Genomic DNA, 20,901 nt, shown 5'->3' with positions numbered 1-20,901 from the left:
GAATGCTCCGAAGCAGCACAGCGTCAAAGTAACAAAAACACTACAAAAGGAAGATATCAAATAGGAATGGCTTTATGGAAATGAAGAGTAACATGGAGATGAAAATACTAAATCAAATAATGGCATTCAGCAGTGGCAAATAAAATACACTTCATAACCTTACCATGAAAAGATCATGTAAACAAACAGCACATTTTACCTTGCTAATATTTCATATACTGTCCGTGCAACTTCTTTGTAAGCATCAAAATCATATGAAACTGCTTGGAGATTTGGACACAACTTTTTTGCCTGGCCAAAAAACATTCCATTCTTTATGCCGACTTGTCTAAAATTAAATAATAAACAAAATTACCAAAAAACCCCACAGTATTGTTTTTTCCACAAATTAATATAGGTTATTTCCAAATGAAATGTTTGTCTTCTCCCACAAAAATGAATTACCAGTAAAAAGGAATTCAATCTAACTGTTAGCAGTTTGATTGCTATGAAAAGTAGTATTTGAGAGTATTTGAATTAGCTGCATAATATTCAGGTATGCAGCATGTAATGCCTGCATTTGGGAACATGCTTAAGACAAGGTCCTGGATCTTATATTCCACTGCGCAAGCTTACAAAATCATGCTGCTGCAATAAATAAGCTCTCACTTTTTGAAATACAAATATAAGCCTGCCTATCCTAGCATGGTTGAGAAAGGTTCCTACCAAGAAATTATTTCTGGAGTATTATTTCCATCAGAGAAGAAAACCACTTTTTCAACTCTGTGCTTATATTTAGAACAAGTTGTTTCAAAGTCTGAACATGTATGAGGTATGTTATTTGGGATGCTCAACATAACCTGTGCGAGAAATATTTTTAAGTTGAGTAATCAGTCTTACTGTTTGATTTTAACTAATCCACCTCAGTAACAAAGTGTTCTTAATTCCAGAAAAGAATGCAATTTCGATACAAAGAACTGAAGATTAAATTACAAACCCAACAAAATTACAGTGGATGGCATAAAGTTTTCCTTAAGAGGCTTTGTTTCTAGGAACACATATGTTAGGTTAAAATCTATTACGCAGTGTTTAAAAAGTAGCAGCATCCATAGGGAAGATCATTTGCTAAATTCTAACAACCTACACAACTTTTGAAAATGTAATTCCTCTCTAAATAAATTTCAGGAAACTGACTGTACAACTGCTATTTTTGGAGAGTTTATGCCTATCTGTATGATATTTTTAGGCAACATACGTTAACTTTTACCTACCTGGCTTCATAACTACAAGAAGCTATTTCAGCCATGGACAGAACAGTGAGGTCGAAGTCAGCTCCATTCACATGTGTGGAATCTGGATGCTCCCAGACTGATGAGTCCAGTTTACCAGGTACTCTAATTTCTGCTTGGAAAATAACATTTATGTTATTTTTCTTAAGAGTTCAGTAGAATGAATGTGAATAAAATAAAAAATGTGGATTTTATTTTGTACAATTTTTCTACTGCTACCTGTTGATGAAGAGGTTCTTAGTACTACATGGATTCATATCACGGTCCAGGAAAAAAACCAAACAACAAACAAAAACCACCCCCAAAAAAGAACACCCCAAAACCCAAACAGGACAACCCCCAAACACACAGATAGAGTAATCTGACTCTGCAGGTAGGTCTGAACACATTACTGAGAACAGTATTAAGCTACATAAAAATTTCGTTTCTATTTTCCCCCAAATTACTAGAGAGCAGTTTGTTTGTGACTACATACCACCATACTGTAAAATAAGACTGATCTCAGTTTTAATGTCCATTAAAATGATCAAACACTTGAGGCTAACTGCTACAACCATATCCTGTAAACAAATACGTGACACCGAGAAATTTACCAACTGCTTGGCTGAACATGAAGACACTTAGCCACATTCCTTCTTACAAAAAGTACAAGTACCACCAGAACAGAGAAATTAATTCCAGAATGCAAACCTACCTTTTATTGTACTTACAACCTTTTACTTAAAACTATTTTTCCTAATAATCTAGAATTGATTGTTAAGAAATTAAATAACTGGAATGCTAATTAGCTCAAATAAAAAAATAAAAACCAAACACGAGCTGAAAATTATACTTCCTTTAACACTCTCATGGGGATATTAATTGACAAAACTTCTGCTGTTAGCTCCTATTAATTCTCTTACTAGGCTAGGTCAACTTCTTTCAAATATCACCATAACCTTCTCTTGGCTCAAAATCATACAGTTACAAATACTGCAACCCCAGACTTCAAACGAGACAGTTTCCCTAATTCTGTAAAACTTTACTGCATGAACCAACATAAATTTTAAAGAGTCCTTCAGGTCCACTGTGTATTATGTACTGGAACAAAATTCCATGACACCGAATACTGGAATCAAGTAAAGCATTTTCTATTTGGGTTTTCAGAGTATGTAAACCTTGACAGATATATGCCTATACTCTAAATATAGATCAGCCTCAAAAAAAAAAAAAAAAAAAGGGCTAGATGCAAAGACCGCTATGCCCTCCCAAGCACCCCATCAGAATCAAAACAAGGTATCATACAAACAAGCTTCTATTTACTTAAAAGGAAAGGGTTTTTTTCATTGCTGTAGTCCATTTAATACCATACACCTTTGTAACATAATAAACAGGGAGTTATCTTCAGAGTGCCACAATGCCTAATTCTATTTCAAGCAACTTACACACTGGTAATCTGACTGAAAGGAAATATGGTGCTATGTGCTCATACAGGTAGTTAACAGACCAGAGAAAGTGTTGTAATGAGTGAGTGGCGACAGCAGGGGCAGAGCCTGACTCCTGTGAGAAATGGCTTTTATTCAGAATGTCTGCTAAATTTGTGCACCTTTTTACGTCTTAAATATTTTAAAGTATGAAGTGCTCAGTAAGTTACCTAAGATGTCTGTAACTGAAAATTAGAGCAAACTTATGCCCCAAATAAAGATAAGAATGACAAGAACAATTTCTTTAGTCCATGCCTTCCTGTGCCCTGGCCTGAGATGATGCTGTCATCTTGTCTATCTTCATTGGACTCGTCGACTTTTTCCACATCGCAGCAGAGCAGTTTCCCCCATGAGCTGATGGAGTCACTTCATGTGAAATTCAGGGCAATGCAGAACACATTGTCCTCAATGGAAGGCAAGGTAGAGAACCTCTCACCAAAAGCTGGGAAACTAGACAGGCACATGGTGAATGTGGAGCAACGGATGGAGAAATCAGAGGCCAGGACCCAAGTCTGTGAAAAAGAAATCGCTGAGAATAAATCTGTGACTAATATGATGGTTAAAATCTGCTGCTCTTTAGAATGAAAAAAAACGGAGATATGAGGGTTGAGGGAAAGGAAGCCTAGAAAACATTCACATCTTGGGCATCCTGGCCATGGAAAAGAGAACCCAGACTATGAATCCTGATTAACATATGTTAATCTTCTATCTTTAGAGTACCAGTGCTAAAAGATGACATGTATGTAGAGAAGTAATTCTACTACCCAGAAAGGTTATCTCCAATTTGGAGATTTGGGGTGAGAACAACAGTAAGTCTTAAATTTACAAATATACAAGAAAAGAAAGTATTTTATAAAAGATTCAAGATTCTATTGACACTAGATATTTGTCTAGCAATGCAGATCAAAGGCAGGAATCAGTATCACTAAAGAAGTAATTTGCAAAAAAAAGAAGTAGCTGAAGCAGCAGAATTCAGTATTTGGTCAAAAGTGATTCATAAGGATTTGGGTTTGTGTATTTTTGTTTGTGGGGGGTTTCTTTTTGCTTGTTTTGTTTCATTTTGCTTTGTTGGTGTTTTTTAAATTTGGAACTTTCTTCATAATAAGCAAGACTTGGAGAAGGCAAAAATCAGAGAACAGCCTGAAAAGCATGATGCATCAAAAAATGAAATGGATTCCATGTTGAAGCATGGATGTAAAAATATGCTCATGTTCAAAGCTGGTCCCAACTACCTTTTTATTTCATTTATGTAAAATGTCCCCAAACAAAACTGTGTATGTTTAACAGCAGAACTTAGTATTCTGTATTTCTGACATTTTAGAAAAGTACTTTTCCATGTGATACACGTGTCTACTGGACCATATTTACCTCTGGGGCATGGCACAATTCAACACATGCTGTGAAGTGTGTTACATACACTAAGATACTGTGACGTTAGAAAAGTCTAACCTGCAATTCCACCCATCCAGCTAAGACCACATCTAACTGTCATTTCTTTCCCCCCAAAGGAAGACAAGCTATATACTTAGGAGAGTGCAAGCTGAAACAACAGGTTGTACTTTTTGTTGACAAAATCACTGTGCATGGAGAAAAAATAATAAAGAGACTAAAAAATATTATGAACAGCAGCTAATGAGATAGAGACTGTAAAAAGAGTGTTAGGAGAAAAACCCTTTCACCAAAACAGTAGGTTGCACAATCAGTGTCAAGTATCAAGAAAGAAAGAGCTATCTGCCTGCCTGTGTGGAAGCCAGTGAGATTGGATGCTGACGTTAAAGAAATGAATGTGTGGATATTCAGAAAAAGCTGCTGCAGGTAAGAAACTGAGTTTCTTATATAATGAGGCTGAAATACGCTGTACCCTTAAGCAATATAGTAGAAGAGATACTATTGAATTTGTGAATCACAAAGAATATGCTAAATTATGAGCTAAACTTCCATAATTTAACTGCTTTTCTCTCCAAACAGCACTTGATTGTATCAAGTTATAACTCCTATTAGTGTAAAACCCTAACCCAAGTTACAAAGTCACTGTATAAAACTGACCTACCAATAAATGCTTCATACAAAACTATACTATAGAAAACAACACAGAAGAAACTAAGTCTGGAGTATCATGCAAAGTCCCTAAAAAGTTAAAAAAGGCCAGCATGTTCCACAAACATACATTCTACCTTGGTTTTCAAGTGTTCATAAACTACAGCAAAAATACAAATCAAATGGCACTGCTTCCTGAAATACCTTCTTTCCAAACATCTCTGACAAGTGGCAGATTTTTTTTAAGGTACTAACATTTCAAAACAATTATGGAAGAACAACCTTTTTCCACCTCTTGCATAAACAAAATAACTCAGTGTAGTGTAAACTCTGACACTAATACTTGCTACCACAAGGGTGGTAAAAAGTGCATATAAAAGGGGCAAGGAAGAAAGTCATCTTCTAAATCTAAACTGAAATTAAATAGCGGCTGCCTGCTGTATACGCACTTTTTAACATCACTGTGGTAAATAAGCTTCAAGCTGATGAAGCAGACTGTTGGAGAAAAAAAGAGAAACCAGTTCCTGATGTTTAGCAATGTATTTTCTCAAACTAAATGAGCTCAGGCAGTATAAGTATAGTAAGACCATTTTCATTGTTGTTTACATTAGTATACTACTACCTAAGGACACAAAGTAACAGATTTCTAAATTACTACAAGCAAGTAAGGAATTCTCAAACTAGAGATGCCCTGGTTTTGAGGAAACAAACTACAGGAGATAGAGAACTCAAGAAGTTGCAAAGGCTTCGCTGAGACCTGAAATGCTCTAAGGACCACCCAGATGAATTCATTGTACACAGATATTGCACACATGCACTTCGAAAGCCAGCTAAGCCAACTTCAAACAATCAGTTTCTCACTAGCCTATGTGCTGTCATTTCTATTTCTCTAGCAAAAAAGTTTTATGAGACTTTTAAAATTTATTTTGTACCTTCTTCTCCATAAGAGACTTACTCAGAATGTATTGATCCCAGTCAACCTGTATTTATTTATTTTTAAAAATAATTACTTAATATTATATCTTATTCTCAACCTCAGCAAAAGTGGGCAAAACCTAAAATTACTCTGAAGTAATTCACTCATTCTGAGCAAAGCTAACAAACAAGAATTCACAGTGGCATGTTATTACAGAACATCATGTAGTCCAAAGATGTTTATTTTCTGATATCCCCTGCATGAAAAAAAAACAAATTCATCCACTGTGTACTTTATTAATAACTTTTAACTTAAAGTCTTCAATAACAAGAGTTAAAAAAAATACAGACAAACAAACACACTTATCTGTACCTGCTTTGCCATTCAACAGTTTATTGTGGTAATACTGCTGTTCAAGCTTGGGGTCTGCACCAGGGCGCAGTGGTGCTTTTCCTGCACCTCTGTTACTAGTAACAGCCACTGGTTTTCCTGTGAAGAAGAAATGTATGTATTTATAAGTCAACATCTATAATAGCTTATATTTTAATAATGGCACAACTAGGGTAAAATCATAAGGATGTCTGTTTTTTTATCATTTCTTTCAAGCATTTCTTACAGCATTAAGAAGGAAACCGCTATGAAAGTAACTTTGCATTGCAACTATAAATTTGCTATCTTACTTGCAGTCACATGTAAAGAAAAGCTTTTAAAGAGTGAAAAATAGAGCCATACTAGTTTGTCATTAATAACAAGTAATAATGGAAGTTGTGAAATTTCAACAACATTCTAATGATTCATTAGTTTAACACAGAGCAAACAGTGTCCTGATTTTAAATACTTCATTGTTTTTATTAGCTTAACTAAACTAGGAGCGCATACACATACCAACACACTGAGTTACACTTGTTTAATTAACTGTACAAAATAAAATCTTTAGTAAACTTTTGACTTTTTAGTAGTATCAACAGCTGCATAACTTTTCAACAGGAAAGTAATTTATGCACTGAAAGTTCTGGCAGACTTCCGTGGGACAGAAAAAAATATTTGCACAAAAGTACTGGGCTCTTTATATTCCAGTAATGGAATTAGAAACTTGGCACAAAGTAAAAGATTTTAAGACTCAAACATAGCAGGAGCACCTTTGATACAATTGCTCTTGCTTTTGAACAGAAGATAGCAAAGGAATTGTATAAACAGCTTGCTCTTTCCAAAAATCTACAATAGCTAGGGGTCAGATACTCACCATTGCACCAAGTCTTCAGATTTGTGAATCACCAAGATTCAGCATTTGCATAGAACTAGTATCTCTATTTCTGAAAGGCACATTTGTAAAAATACCACTAAAACTTGCTAAGGTGCTCCAGTAATTCTTCCTACACCCTAAGGACAATCGCAAAATTGATACTTCTAAATGTGAACAGAATTGCTCATCCTCCAGGTTCTATAATACGTCCTCTGTCAGAGCTTAGATAGAAACAAGAAGCAGCAGCAAATTTCCCTTGAAAAAAGACACATCAGGCAAACAGACTATTAATTCTCATTCTTGACCTTTCCACTTTTCTAGTTAAAAGCTCCTTACATCACCTTCAGGAACATTATTAGGATATTCCATTCTTTTTTTCTCTCTTCCTCTTTTTTTTTTTTTTTAACAGTGTTCAATATCCACTTCTGGTACAACTAGGATTTGATCTCCAAATGCTAAAATAGCAGATTTAAGTTTCAGTAAGGTATGGACAAAGTTATAGAGAATGGTTATTCCAGATTTTACTTTTCCTACTTTAGATACTGAAAGGAGACAAGGAGAATTCCTGTGCTCTCTTCCACTTGCTTTTGGATTGTTGGAAAAGTAAGCATGAATACGAATGTTGCATGATCTGACTATAAAAGATGCCAGGAGAAATTATTAACATGCAAAATTCATTTTTTAAGTGTGCAAGTTTGGGTTTAATTTTAAAGGCTTAACTGAGCAAACTGTAACATGCAGAATTAGATACTGACCTTTGAGATCTGGTCTATTTCGGATAGCCACAGACACAAAGAAGCAATCCATATCCAGGTGCATTATACAGCTCTGTGGCTTGGCTGAGCTTGCAACAGACACATTACCTAATATGAAGATACACCAACAGAAAACTTGAACCCTAATTTATATACTTCGGTACTACTCATAGCAGTCATCAAGTTTTGTCACCTTAAACTATAAAGGTATTTGTTTCTTCTCACCAAGAAGATATTTACATTTACAAAATTGACAAAGCAGTGTAAATATCAACAGTAGACAAACAGCCTAAACTCAAAGCTCCTATTTTATTTTCTCATAATTAACACTTTCTACCTAACAAGTTCTCCCAACACAAGAAGATTAATACATGTCATGGGAACTGAATCTTATTTTGCTGTATTAACACTGAATTTGTAACAGACAACTTTACTCCCTTTTCTTCAGTAATCAGAAGACTGTTCCAAAAAAAATATCAAAAAACAGTTTAGCTGCACTAAGGCCTATCCGTAATTCTTCATGAAACACACCAAAATTAAGCTTTAAACCTCCCACGCAATTGGATTTTGTAATTACTGTACCTACACTCATGCAAACATTAAGCGAAGATGAGCAAGACAGCTCCAGACTGAAAAACTTACACGCCTTAAGCACTAGAAATAATTGTGTCAGGTATTCTAGAAGTTCAAGTCTGCATGGCTATGTTGCTGACCTATCAGAGGAGACTATACATAACAAGAAAAAAAAAAAAAACTTAATTTGAGCAATGCATAAAATGTAACAATAAAAAATACTTCAATATATCAAGTGAACTGTTCTGACTAACATAAGAGTTAATTACTGGGCAATCAGAAAAATGTTTTCTTGGTTTTAATAATTTACCATTTGAAATCAGTCTTTGAAAAATAAGGACTTTCTTAGAAAGAATGTATCTACAAATCGAGCAACCAAGTTAATCTTTAAGAAGTTTCTACTTGTCAAATGAAATAGTCATTAACTATTTGAATACTCTAGGCCAAATCAGAAAGAAAAAAATTACTAATTTGTATCTTATTTTAAGTGAAAAATACACATTAAGGTAATTTGTAAGCTAACATGTTTTATAACTAGGGTGTCCTAGCACAAACACAGAATCAGTTAATTTATCTATCAATAACTTGCAATAATTTATAGGATGTGTCAATTTATCAGCAAGTATATTTTCATATATAAGGGAGTATTTTTGAAGCACAACAGAGTCAGAGGCTCTTTGGTGCTACAGAGTTAGCCTTTTAATTTAGTAAGACTGTAAATGAGAGATTCTAAAGATGTGAAATACTAGATCTATACTTGTAAGACTGCCTCTAATGAATTACATTTTTTCATTTTAGCCCTTGATGTAATGACATAGAACATTTCTCTTCTGTCACAAGTGAGGCTCAGAAGTCTCATATGACATTGCTACCCAGAGGTATATAAAACTCTTTCAAGTAAAAAAAAAAAAAGTAACTGAAATTTCAATTAACTTACAATTGTTATTCATATTTTAAGTTCTCACACTGATGTGTAAGCAGCAAGGTTTTTCTTGGTTTTGTGTTTTCCCTTTTAGATTTTCACACCAGAGACTTCTATATTTAGATAGTTATAATATTTTTTTCTCCTTGCTCAATCCACATATCTTGGTAAAGTCAGAAATACTATTTCTACAAGAAGGTAGGACAGAGTATCACATTAAGTCATATTTTTCGTTAAAAAAAACCTCTAACAAAACCAAAAGAAGTTGGAGCCTTTAGTTTTCAGTACATCAAAGTCACCAAGCTTTTCCAGATAGTTAGACTGTAATATGAATATTGAATACTAACCTATTTCAATTAGACAATTAATGTACAAATAAAGATATAGGCACCTTCTCAACATAAACCTTCTTAAACAAGTATCTACCTGTGTCAGTTTTAAGTGCAGACCTGCCTGCTTTCCATTTTTTTAATTTTTCCCTTCCTGGGAAGACACCGCTGTTTTTTTTCTGTAGGCTGTTGACAAACTCTGTCAATTCACACTTCCACGTTGATATATGATGCAATCTTGAACGTGAATAAAATTCAGAAATAAAACTACAATCTGAAGGTTTGGACATAGGTAAGGAAGCTGCCTTGCTAAGAGTAGGTACAGAAGTGCTTTTTGTGCTTGAAGGCCCCTGAACAGTGGAGTGGTGAGCACCATTTATTTTAGCATTACTGTGCAAAGATGAAGATGAGGATGAAATACTCATAGTTCTATGTGGATTCCAATAAAAGTCTGTATTTTTGTTGCTCTGCTGCAACTGCTGTGTCGGGCAGTCTCTGAAGTCAGCCATGCCTTTCTCAGTCTTCCCCTCCTCCTGCACAAGGCCTAGAGAGAACCTACTTGCAACACTGTTGCCCGAGGGCAACGAGCAATCCTGTGTCTTTAAGGCACTGGTAGAAGTGTGTGTGTGTCCGTTAAAAATGGCAGTACTGTCTTTGTGAGACTGAATCCCATTTTGTTTCTGTCCAGGAAGGATCTGTTCCAGCTCTGTAAATCCAAAATTGTCACTTTCTTCTTCCTCTTCTTCATTCCAGCTACTTACTCCATTGGGTGTGATCTCGTTTTCCATCTCACACTTTTTAATATGATTTCTGAAACAGATATGACTGTTTAATACCATATCTTTTATAAAACAAGGCACATTCACAGGTCATTTCAAATGTTAAGTATTTATCTTTCTAGCTGTTATCAGTATGTACCTGAGCAGTTTTTATATATTCAAGACAATTCTCAAACTCTGAGCCATATCCTCTCAATGTCACAAAATACTGTACTACTCTACAAAAGATTTCATAGATTCAATTATTATTAATAAAACAGTACCAGGAGTTTACACAGGAGTGGCTAAAATCATGCTCATGTTAGAAAAGCTATTTCTACAGTCTTTAATTTGTCCAGCAGTCTTGAAATGAATCATAACAATTATTTATTTGTTAACAGAACCGTACAACCATGGAGAGCGTGAATGCTGTGATTTTCCTTATCTAGTTACAAATACAAGAAAAAAGGAAATATACACAGAAAATTCTTTTTTAGAAAATTATTTGAGTATCATACATAGATCATCTTTCAACAAAAATCTGCTCAGGCTCTATAAATCAAACATTTTAAGCTTACCATAGAACCCCAAACAAACTACTTGTTATCTTTTAAGCATACAAAACTAAGTATGCTGCCAGAAGTGCACTGGCAATTTACTTCTACTCTGACAGTGTAGAGGCAAAGCTTTCATTCAAAAAAAATTAACTCTGCAAGAAATCTTTAGTGGAATTAAGCCCAAAGCCTTCAAGAGGTGATCTGCTGAACAAAACAAACAAACAAAACCCCTCCCAACCAACCATCACTCTCAACTCCCAAAGATAGCAATTCAAGTACACACACAAAAAAAAGGTGGTAAATAATTAGCTATCCAGCGTACCAGTGAAAACAGAAAGCCAATTAACTGTGGCAACAATTTGGTTAAGAGTATAACAACCAGAAATTACATTAAACACTTATTTTTTAGGAGTTGCATAGCTGAAAGTGGCACATATTTAGCATCAATGGGTAGGGCAGGCTTTTAAACTCCTACTTTTTAGACTAGATTGGTATTTTTTGAAGTCTGAATTTAGTTCTAATTGAAAAAAACATTAACAATGCAATAAGAAGAGATGGTAATTGTATCACTCATCGTTTAAAAACACAGGTAAGAAATACTGCTCATTTTGTGGAACTGATGGTATTTTTCCTACATGTAGGCAAATCCTCAGCATTATGCAGAACTGGATTTCAAATAAATCAGTTGACCCTGGAAGAACACAGATTGTCATTACAGTATCACTGGCCCTGTTTGAACAGTAGTGTTGGACCAGATGACCCCCAGAAATCTCTTTCAACCTCACCCATTCTACAATTTTGTGATTCGCTAAACACGAAGCATGTGCTTCTGAGAAAGAGGCGGGTACTCTCTTTAAAAAGAGAAAAAAAAAAAATCTACAGAACACTTAGGTCAAGTAGAAAGCATTTTTCCAAATTTCAGCTCCTCTGCAAGTTAAAAATTTTGCTGGTGCTTTCTGTTCTATTCCCTTCTCAAAATCTTTCAGGAGAATTTTTACAAATGTAATTGGATTTTTTAACCCATCTTCTCTCTCAAGAGTGACTTAAACCATGGTGTTAGGTCACCATAAGGTGACATAAGGTATGTTGTGATTTTTTTTTTTTAAAGAAGGAACTTAACAGCTAGTATATATACACATTTGTTTCTACGCACCTTTAGCAAAAGTAATCAAATCATGCCAGCTTCTAGTTTTTGAAATAAAGACCTACTTCTCAGTAGTCAGAATACTTTAATGTATGTTTGTTGCTTCCATATAGATATATTACCTCCTCGGACTCCTCGGTCACATTATGAAGCGAAGTGTGGACCAAAGACTAGATACAAGGCTTGAAAAGTCAAGGTAGCTGTAGTTCTGTCCTCAACTATTTATATAGCTATAGCTTAATTTTAAATTTCAGTGCCTCAGAACTTCCCTCTTATAAATCCAAACCCATTATAAGTGCATCATTAGCATCTGCATTGCAAGATGAGAAACACTTACACCCTGTTGAGATCTTTAGCTATATTGCTTGGACCTGGCATGGCATCTTCGGGTTTGCATACGCTATTGAAGTTGAGACCTTTTTGAACACTTGACTGCTTGGTGTAAAGCTGATATGGAATGTGCGAGAGGAGACGTCCAGCTTTAATGCTGAAACAAAAAAAAAAAAAAGAACATGTTAGTACTTTAGACATTTAAAGAAACCCCCAAGGTTCTATGGTGAAAAACACCTCATGTACAATAAACTATTACTTTGGTCATTACCTTTTGCTGTTCTGCTGTATGGACTTGCAGTCCCTTCCACAATCCCTTTCCCAGTACTAACTGGATTGAACTGAAAAGTAATTTTTGATGCGGTGACTGGTACTTTTGCACAGATATGTTGGTCAGTTGTCTACATCCATTTTTTTTCTCCAATTGACAGAAGCAAAACCCAAATTTTTGATTTAAAAAAACTAAAATAAGCAATGCCCAGATGAAAAAACCCCTCTGGTGACTAGTCCTGGTTATTCTAACAATGCTCACTGAGCTCTTTAACTGGAACAATGCAAACACATGTGTCCTGAGCAAATTTGGGTAGAATGTGAAGCAGGTCAGCTAGGATGCGGTTCACTATTGAAGAGGAATTACTTCTTCTATTCCAAAAGAATAATTATTCCTTCTTGTGAGAAAATTCAACAAAGAAAGCTAGACAAGAAAAATTCCCAAATATACCTTCCATATATATCTTCTGCAATCATTTTAGTTCTGTTCTATGTGTTCCACTGTATCTCTCTCTTCTTTTTCTTCTTCCATTGAAACTGCAATTATACTTCAATAACTGTTAAATTCCTTAGAGAAGTCATGGACTTTGAAGTGGAATCCTCTCCAAAATACACTGCAGCATGACTTCATCTCTCCACCTTAATATCTGTTGCTGGAAGTAGAGGTAACAGCCTTCCCTGCCTATACTTTGCTCTTCATATTGAACACTAGGTCAGAGATGCTTAAACTTCTTACAGATGACCCTCCCCCACATCAAAGCAGATTAATAATTGTGTTCACTTTTGAACATATAATTTGATTCAAATTTTTTAAGATAATTTATCTCAGTGGCAGATACTGTTTTCTGTTATTCAACACCTGAATGCTCTCTGTTGGAGATGTGCTTTTTAACAAACTCAAATCTGTACTACAAAGGAACTGGACAGTGGAATAAAAGCCCTTATAAGCTTTTTTGCTGCAATTAGGGAAAAGAATATAGTGGGATATCACATTTCCCAATTAGATAAATTAAAACTAGTTAGGCATATATCAAGGTCTGCCTGCAAATCTCTTAATTTGTTGCAGAAATGGAAAGACAGAAAAAACACACAACAAGGGGAGTGCAGAAAGAATAATTTTGTTGCTAAAGCAACCACACATTACTCTAGAATACTGAATTTTGCAACTACTCTTACAACAGGATCTTTATGTAACGCTAATCAAGCCAAAATTCTAGAGCTACTTGCATTTAACAACAGGTTTATGACAGTCTGACTTCAGACCACAGTTCAGAATGTTCACAGCTCAGAATATGCAAATCTTTTAAAGCAGCAATAGATTTCAACATGTACCTTACCATCTTTGTATAAGTAACTGAAAAATCCTATCTTAGATAGTTCACATGGCATATTCCAAATGATTGACATTTTTGTTGTTTTATCTTAATGTCTCTTTGGTGGCTCTCAAAAAAAATGAAAATAATGGCTATTTTAATATGTGTCATGGTAAGTTCATTAATTGTTGGAAAGCAGACAGATGCTATAGTGATAAGAACCAATAAAAGACAGCAATTAATTATTCATTCCATTACCAGCAAAGAATTTGAGTCACATGCAGTAAGGAACAGGGTTACGGAGACAAAAAGCAAAAACCAAGTCACTGAATTAGCAATTTGCAACCTGAACTCAATCTTTTCTGTGAAAAGAATGTGGCAGGTATAGTGAAAAGAGATGGCATGTGAACACATAATTAAGGACAAGATCATAATGTGTGCACACAAAGAAATAAATTAAAGCTCCACAGACAAATGACCTTTCCATTTTGCAACCTTTGACAACAAGACTGAAGATCTAGCAACACTGCTTTACCAGCAATTTGCAACAGTAACATTTTAGGGTTGATACTTAACCAAACCAAAAAAACTCAAATCCACCATATTACAGTAACATGATGTGGACATGAATATTCAATAAAATTGGAACCACTGAACTGATCTACTGCAAAGAACATCTGGCATTCCATACACAGAGATGAAGTATTTAACCAATTAGTGTTCTTCACACTGTTGAGAGGATGGGGAAAAATGAGAGGTTGTGAGACTACTTTTACTCCACATTCTAACATAAATACTTGCACTACTGAGACAGTGAGTTCCCTGTCTTCTTGTGCCCAACTCCATGTACCTGTCTATACACAGTTCTTCTGACTGTTCTAAAGAACAACCTTCCAGAACCAGGAGATGCAGAACCTTAACATAAGACATCATAAGGAAAATTCTCAGATGTTATACCTTGGTTCCAGAAAGTTTCTACTGAATGCACTTAAGCTTCTTTTTTTTTTTTTCCAACTTGGTTAAAATCATAGCAAGCTTTAATGGGATAAATTAAAACAGCCACATCCTCCAAATAAAACCACATCTACCATCAGTTTTCAAAGTCCTTAAACTCATGGATGAGGCCCTAAAAACTGTTTAAAAGGTGTACCTAAAGTCTTTTTCAAAACTGAAGAACCTGTAATTTCTGACTAAAGTTTAAAAAATTTACCTTGAAGAAACATGATAAAACTGAATCCAAAGGACTGAAAATCAGCAAACTGAAAACAAGAACCACAAACAGGATTCTACTAGTATGTATGCAGACCTGTTTTTTTAGTGTTTCTGCTGGTCATCTAGGAAGGGGGCTTGTTAAGAATAGCATGACATTGATAGAATGATTTCAAGAACATATTCTTGCCTATTTCCCATGGGTTCCTCAGATGGAAAATGACAGATGCAAGCCAGATTGACTGCTCTGAGTCTGGCTATCATATTTTCCAAGGACCTGAGGACAATTTTAATTGCTCCTATATATTCCTGTGCACTGAGGAACCAAAGAACGTAAATTGTGGGTTTCTGTGGTTTGGGTTGGGTTTTTCTCATTTGTTGTTGTTGTGTTACAAAGCCACAACACAATGTTTAGTTGGATTAATATCAATTTTATGAAAATGCATTTCAATTAATATTCCTCTTTATTTACTAAATGAAGTCAAATTTAGGCCATGGATATTAAATGGAATCAACAAGATAATGTTCAGTTTCCTAATATGCCTAAGACTTGCTGAATGTTCTCAGTGAAGTTTCTTATGAAACAATCACTAAGAAACATATATTCAATATAACAGTAGTAGTTTTACTCAGCTGTTGCAAGATAGATTTATTTTAAACTAAACCATAATCTCAAAACACAATGTTTTGTAATGCTGTTTTTCCACAGTCTTCATATTTTTCTTCCAAAAGAAGCAATCAAAAACAGTAGATGTAAACTTACCTTTCCATGATCCATTCTGGACGAACTACTTTTTCTCCTTTCAATTCTTTTATTTTGGCATTTGGAAGATTTGTGGCAATGATGTGAGTTGTTTTTGATCTGGAATAATACACATGGTATTGGCCTCCATGCAACATCATTAGCCGTCTTAATTCATCAGCTGAGGGATCTATAAAATTAAAACCAGAAATATTCCTGGTTTGTGTCAGCAAATATAGTAAGAAACATAACTCTAAGAAATATGATGCTGTTATCAGAAAAACCTTACAAGTTCTTCAAAGAACAAATCATAAAAAATGTTTCTGAAGAAATGTGTAATATTGTGTTTCTGAAGAGACCAAATCAAAATGTAAAAATGTTACTTGTTACAGAGGATCTTTCCACAACACATATGGTAGAGACGGAAAAAAATACTCAAGTAGGTTTAATGCTAAACTACATTATAAACCACCTTGCATCAACATAACACAAAATCACATTAACTCACTGATCTTTTCACCAGAGCCTGGGAGAGTAGTTTATAACCAAAAGTACTATAAAAGAATTAATACCAAAAAGGTTTACCAATAGCACAGAACTCTTACTATATAATTTCTGATGTATTCTTGAATTGTTACAGGAAACAGAATATCTTAAAAACTAACATCTCTTCTTATCCCTTCAATCATGATAAAAAAGGTACCCATTTTGCAAGCAGAGGAGGGAAAATAAAAGAAAAAAAGTTTCAGTTTTAGGAAAACCTTTGCTGTGGTGTCACACTGACAACAAAAGGTAATGGTTTGGGTCAGCAAAAATAGAGTGTTTTGAATAGTCAGTCTGGCATGAGATACAGTAAAGAAAAATATTTTCAATACAGGAATACAGTTACAATTCCTTCCAGAGGCCTACAGTCAGCTCTCAAAATATTTCTAACACTTGATTACATCTCTAACTCTTAGCTAAAAATAGCATACATTTCCTGTCTTATTTCAGCCTTGAAGAATAAGCAAATGCTAGATTTTCACTAAAGAAATCACGTGTATTAAAACTTAATCATATGTATTAATGGGTTAACAAGTCCACCTTAATCTTTTTCAGTCCACTTGAGCCCTACGCTTAAGCCACTGCTATGTTATCATAGAAGTTGTATGCATCAGTTACGTTATAGTTACAACATTCCTGGCATAGATCCCTGAAAACAGCTTCTGGGAAGTTTCAAAAAGGTTATTAAGCTGCTTTACAGAACCCAGGAGAAATACGATTAAAATTCTTAATGCAGTTAGCATGCACTATCAGCCTATCACAGACAATGCATATATTCGTGTTACCTCTTCTCTTATTCCTTCTTCCACTATTACTGGGTTCACCATCTCAAGCATTACACCACTGAGCAAGAAAATGCCAACATATCAGCCCAAACAAACTGAATGCATACACTCTAACCATCAATAGCTTGAAAAATAAAAAAACTGAATATAGGTAGGAGCACAGAGGAAGTTGGAAGGTTTAATTTCAAATACCTGCAGAAAGGTGGAAAAATTTACTCCTATTTCTATTAGCGACCATTCATGTAAATGATGTACAAAAGTAATACACAACCTAAGCCTGATTTTATATGCAAAACTTTAAACATGAAACACAAACGAACATAATGCACAGAACATATACAGTAATGGTTATGTATTTACTTAGCTGCAAACTCATGTGTTTTACAGTTCTTTAACCTATTTAGGATTTACTTGGTTTACCAACAGACAGTACAACAAAAAAGAACAAACCCTTAAAATAATAAAAGCTTCACCTGTAAAGCCATTGACATAGATAGCAACTCCACTAAAAATAGTTGATGAATTTCCATCCCTCTGGTGCTGTATGGCTGAATCTGACCGGAACTGATCCTCCAGTTTCTTAACCTTTGCCGACATGTATCCACCCTAGTTTTTAAGTTAAAACAAAATAAAACAAGCCCCATGATGTTGGTTTTATTTTCTAATATTTACAGACAGAAATTGGCCAGTTATAAAACTGGAAAAGTAAGCAGTATCCCTTCAAATGTATTTTGGTTAACATATAGAATATGTTTTCTTTTTCCAAATGACAACCAGCATCTTGTTACCAACATGACAGGATTTATTTAGTATTTCTTTTATCTTAGTCTATAAGAAAATAACTATATCTATACATAACTTTTTTAGAATAAAAAAGAAAGAAAAAATAAGAGAATGATGCTAGTCTGGATGCTAAATGAGAGGATCACTGCCTAAACAAACAATGTAGAGAATATTCATTAAGCTTCAAATATTTTCAGTTCTTCAATATATATGCAACAGTAGCAGCATAAATATCTACATAAATTAGGTGTCTCAGTTATTGTTTTCCCACCTATATAGAATGTGGAGTCACCCATAAAGAGTTTTAAGATTATTTAGTTTTTAAATGATGACTTAAAGCTATTTAAGGGTCTGCACCAATTAATTTTGCAGTTTAATTACTGTTTAATTACTTAATCACAGATTACTGTGAATGAAGACTTCAAAAGCTGGTAATTAAAAAAAAATTCTTTAGAATGTAGATCACAAGTGAAACAAAGGGGTTTAATTTAGAACATACCTTTAGCATATACAACAAAACTGTAAAGTTTTTTTTTTACACGGTGCCATTTACCTCTCAAAAAACCCAAACCAAAACAAAACTAAACACTTAGTTTTGAACATACCCATATTCCCCAGCCATCGCCCTCGGCAGCCCGTTTTCGCCATCCACCCCGCCTCATACTGAAGCTTCTGCATAGGAAGAACAATGCTTGATCAATTAGAGGTTTAGTAATATCATCAGTGGCATTTCAATGATGCATTACAGGCCATCTACAGATTATCACAAAAATTATGTTTTTCAGGGAGCTTCACTACAGTATATGAGTCACAACGTTAACCTAGAAATTAAAAATTGCATAAAAGCTAGTTCCTCAGTTTTGTAGTAATGCATACTGTCACTCCTGCTGTGTATCAAAAAACAAACATGCACATTTTGTTCTATTTACCCTGAATACAAAAAAATCGTTACAATGTTCAGTTTCTATTATGATTTATTAAACTCTTCCTGTTTATTATACATCACCTATAAAAAAAAAGAGTAATAAAAGACTCTTAAATATAATTGCTACTATTCATGCAAAATATTGCCCAAGTCAGGTACAACCTTCTATTTCTTGACACTATCTACCTGGTGGGATCCAGGCAAACACCTCCTGGTATGAGACACTGGATTAATTTTGTCAATATATTTACAGCTAATTATAAAAAGTACAAACACTTGTTTTTCCAATGCAATACATCACACAGAATTAAAAAAAAAAAAAGCCCAAAGGTCATCTTACGGTCAATGAAAAGCCAGTTGTTTAAATGATCTAATATGATCTACAGCTAGATTTGTGATTTATTTGGGCTTTTGTTTGTTTGCATTTCTTAATAATGAACAAATACAGCCAACCAGCCAAACTGCCATTTTCCTTTACATAAGCACTTATCCCTGGACCATGAGCTGTACAAAGCAGTGTCCCCGCATGATCTATTAGTTGGCTAGCATAGAAATGGTGGAGAGAAAAAGAAACATTTTGGACTGTAGCCAACTGTTCACTGCATCCAAGTGATTCACATTAACTATAGCTGTTGATTTTAAAATATTGATTAATGATGTAGTAAGATCATGAGGTCACTGCCGGCTATTATATCTCTGATTTTCCACTCTTAACTAGTTCCCTAAATAAAAAAAAAATGTTCTGTCTTTTAGAACTGTCAGCTCTTAAGAGTACAAGGATAAGACTCTGAAACTAAAAGGAAGATTTATGCTAGTCACTTTTATTTTATTATTTATTTTCTATTCCTTTATCCTCCATAAAACCACACCAAACTACAGTTAGTATACAGAAGGAAGTCACTGGTCAGGTAGCTGTTCTCTGGACTATTCATAGTATCATCCAGTAACACAGCACAGAAGCTTCACTCAGTCTCCAGCCCACCAGAAAGGACATACAGCTGTGGATGGAGGTAACAGTGTCCAGGCCTTCTGCTTCACTTTTCTGGAGACTGCATCCTATAGCATATGAAATTTTTGTTTCTTCTGAATCTGGCTAAGAGTTGAATTCTAGCTTTTATTTCTTAAAACTCTGTTCTTCTAGAGCTACCAAACAGGCATATTTTGAAATCCAGTTAAATCACCCTTGATGCAGGAAAGTTTTATTGCAGAAAATGACAGAGATGCAGGAAAGTTTCCATAAATATGATCAATTTCATGGAATACTGCAAATACGACAAATTAGGCAACCTTGGAATTATAGTCAAAGCAGGTATAACTATGCTGAAAAGACAAGCTTAAGTGCTATGTTTCAGGACCTTTGCAAACACAGGAAGATTATGATGCACGTGGTTCTACTTGTAGTTACTGCAATCTGAAACACAGCCTTCACACATGTATGTAATTGCAAAGACAAATCACATGTCAAGGAGATGAACTCTTATTATATCAGCAACCAAAACAAAGCAATCCCTCCTCAGTATGCTGTATTATTTCTCTAGGAACGTGTTTCTTACTCATATACCAACTTCCAAGACACTGGCCTTTCTGATATTTTTAGTGGCTTATATTATACCTAATAGAAACCACAGAACTCTTAAGGAGCAGTGAGAAAAAGGAGAGATCATCTAGATGACCACATTAAATACAAAATGAACATCTTTCCTGTAGAGGACAGTACCTACTGGGAATGGCTAGATGACTTCTTTCATATGGAAAATCTGTATTGTTCCATCAGCTGCAGTCAATTGAAATTCAAATCTATCACTTCTGACTAAGAAGTTCTCAGAGAAAACAGGTATCCACTATGAAAATGCCATCTAGTTTTTTTACATACTATTGGTATCAACGTATGAGCTCATAAGAGACATCAGAATTTAAACTACTGATTACCCACCCTTCCTCCTTAACAAAAATAATCGCAATAGTGACAACCAAAAGGACGTCTATCAAAAGAAACTGTCATGAAAAGAAACTCTAAATCTGAAAAACAAAGCAAA

General features: G+C 34.7%; 1 protein-coding gene across 2 annotated transcripts in view; it reads right to left on the bottom strand.

The window, feature by feature from the left end:
* Window positions 1-18,603, bottom strand: part of REV1 (REV1 DNA directed polymerase) — a 40,348-nt gene extending 21,745 nt beyond the window's left edge. Inside the window, exons 1-9 of one of the 2 annotated variants that reach the window (XM_054390279.1) lie at window positions 18,546-18,603; window positions 17,631-17,763; window positions 15,851-16,019; window positions 12,303-12,452; window positions 9,604-10,316; window positions 7,683-7,790; window positions 6,057-6,173; window positions 1,251-1,383; window positions 200-328 (exon numbers count right to left, since the gene is read on the bottom strand). In XM_054390279.1, coding sequence (XP_054246254.1) covers window positions 200-328; window positions 1,251-1,383; window positions 6,057-6,173; window positions 7,683-7,790; window positions 9,604-10,316; window positions 12,303-12,452; window positions 15,851-16,019; window positions 17,631-17,763; window positions 18,546-18,602 — 1,709 coding nt within the window. In that variant the 5' untranslated portion in view covers window position 18,603. The remainder of the gene's footprint in view (window positions 1-199; window positions 329-1,250; window positions 1,384-6,056; window positions 6,174-7,682; window positions 7,791-9,603; window positions 10,317-12,302; window positions 12,453-15,850; window positions 16,020-17,630; window positions 17,764-18,545) is intronic. The other variant, XM_054390286.1, reaches the window with a different exon arrangement.
* Window positions 18,604-20,901: the final 2,298 nt, after the last annotated feature.

The sequence above is a fragment of the Indicator indicator genome, chromosome 1, assembly GCF_027791375.1.
Source record: "Indicator indicator isolate 239-I01 chromosome 1, UM_Iind_1.1, whole genome shotgun sequence".
Taxonomy (NCBI): domain Eukaryota; kingdom Metazoa; phylum Chordata; class Aves; order Piciformes; family Indicatoridae; genus Indicator; species Indicator indicator.
The sequence above is the reverse complement of the archived record's forward strand: the minus strand, read 5'-3'. Positions and strand labels throughout refer to the sequence as shown.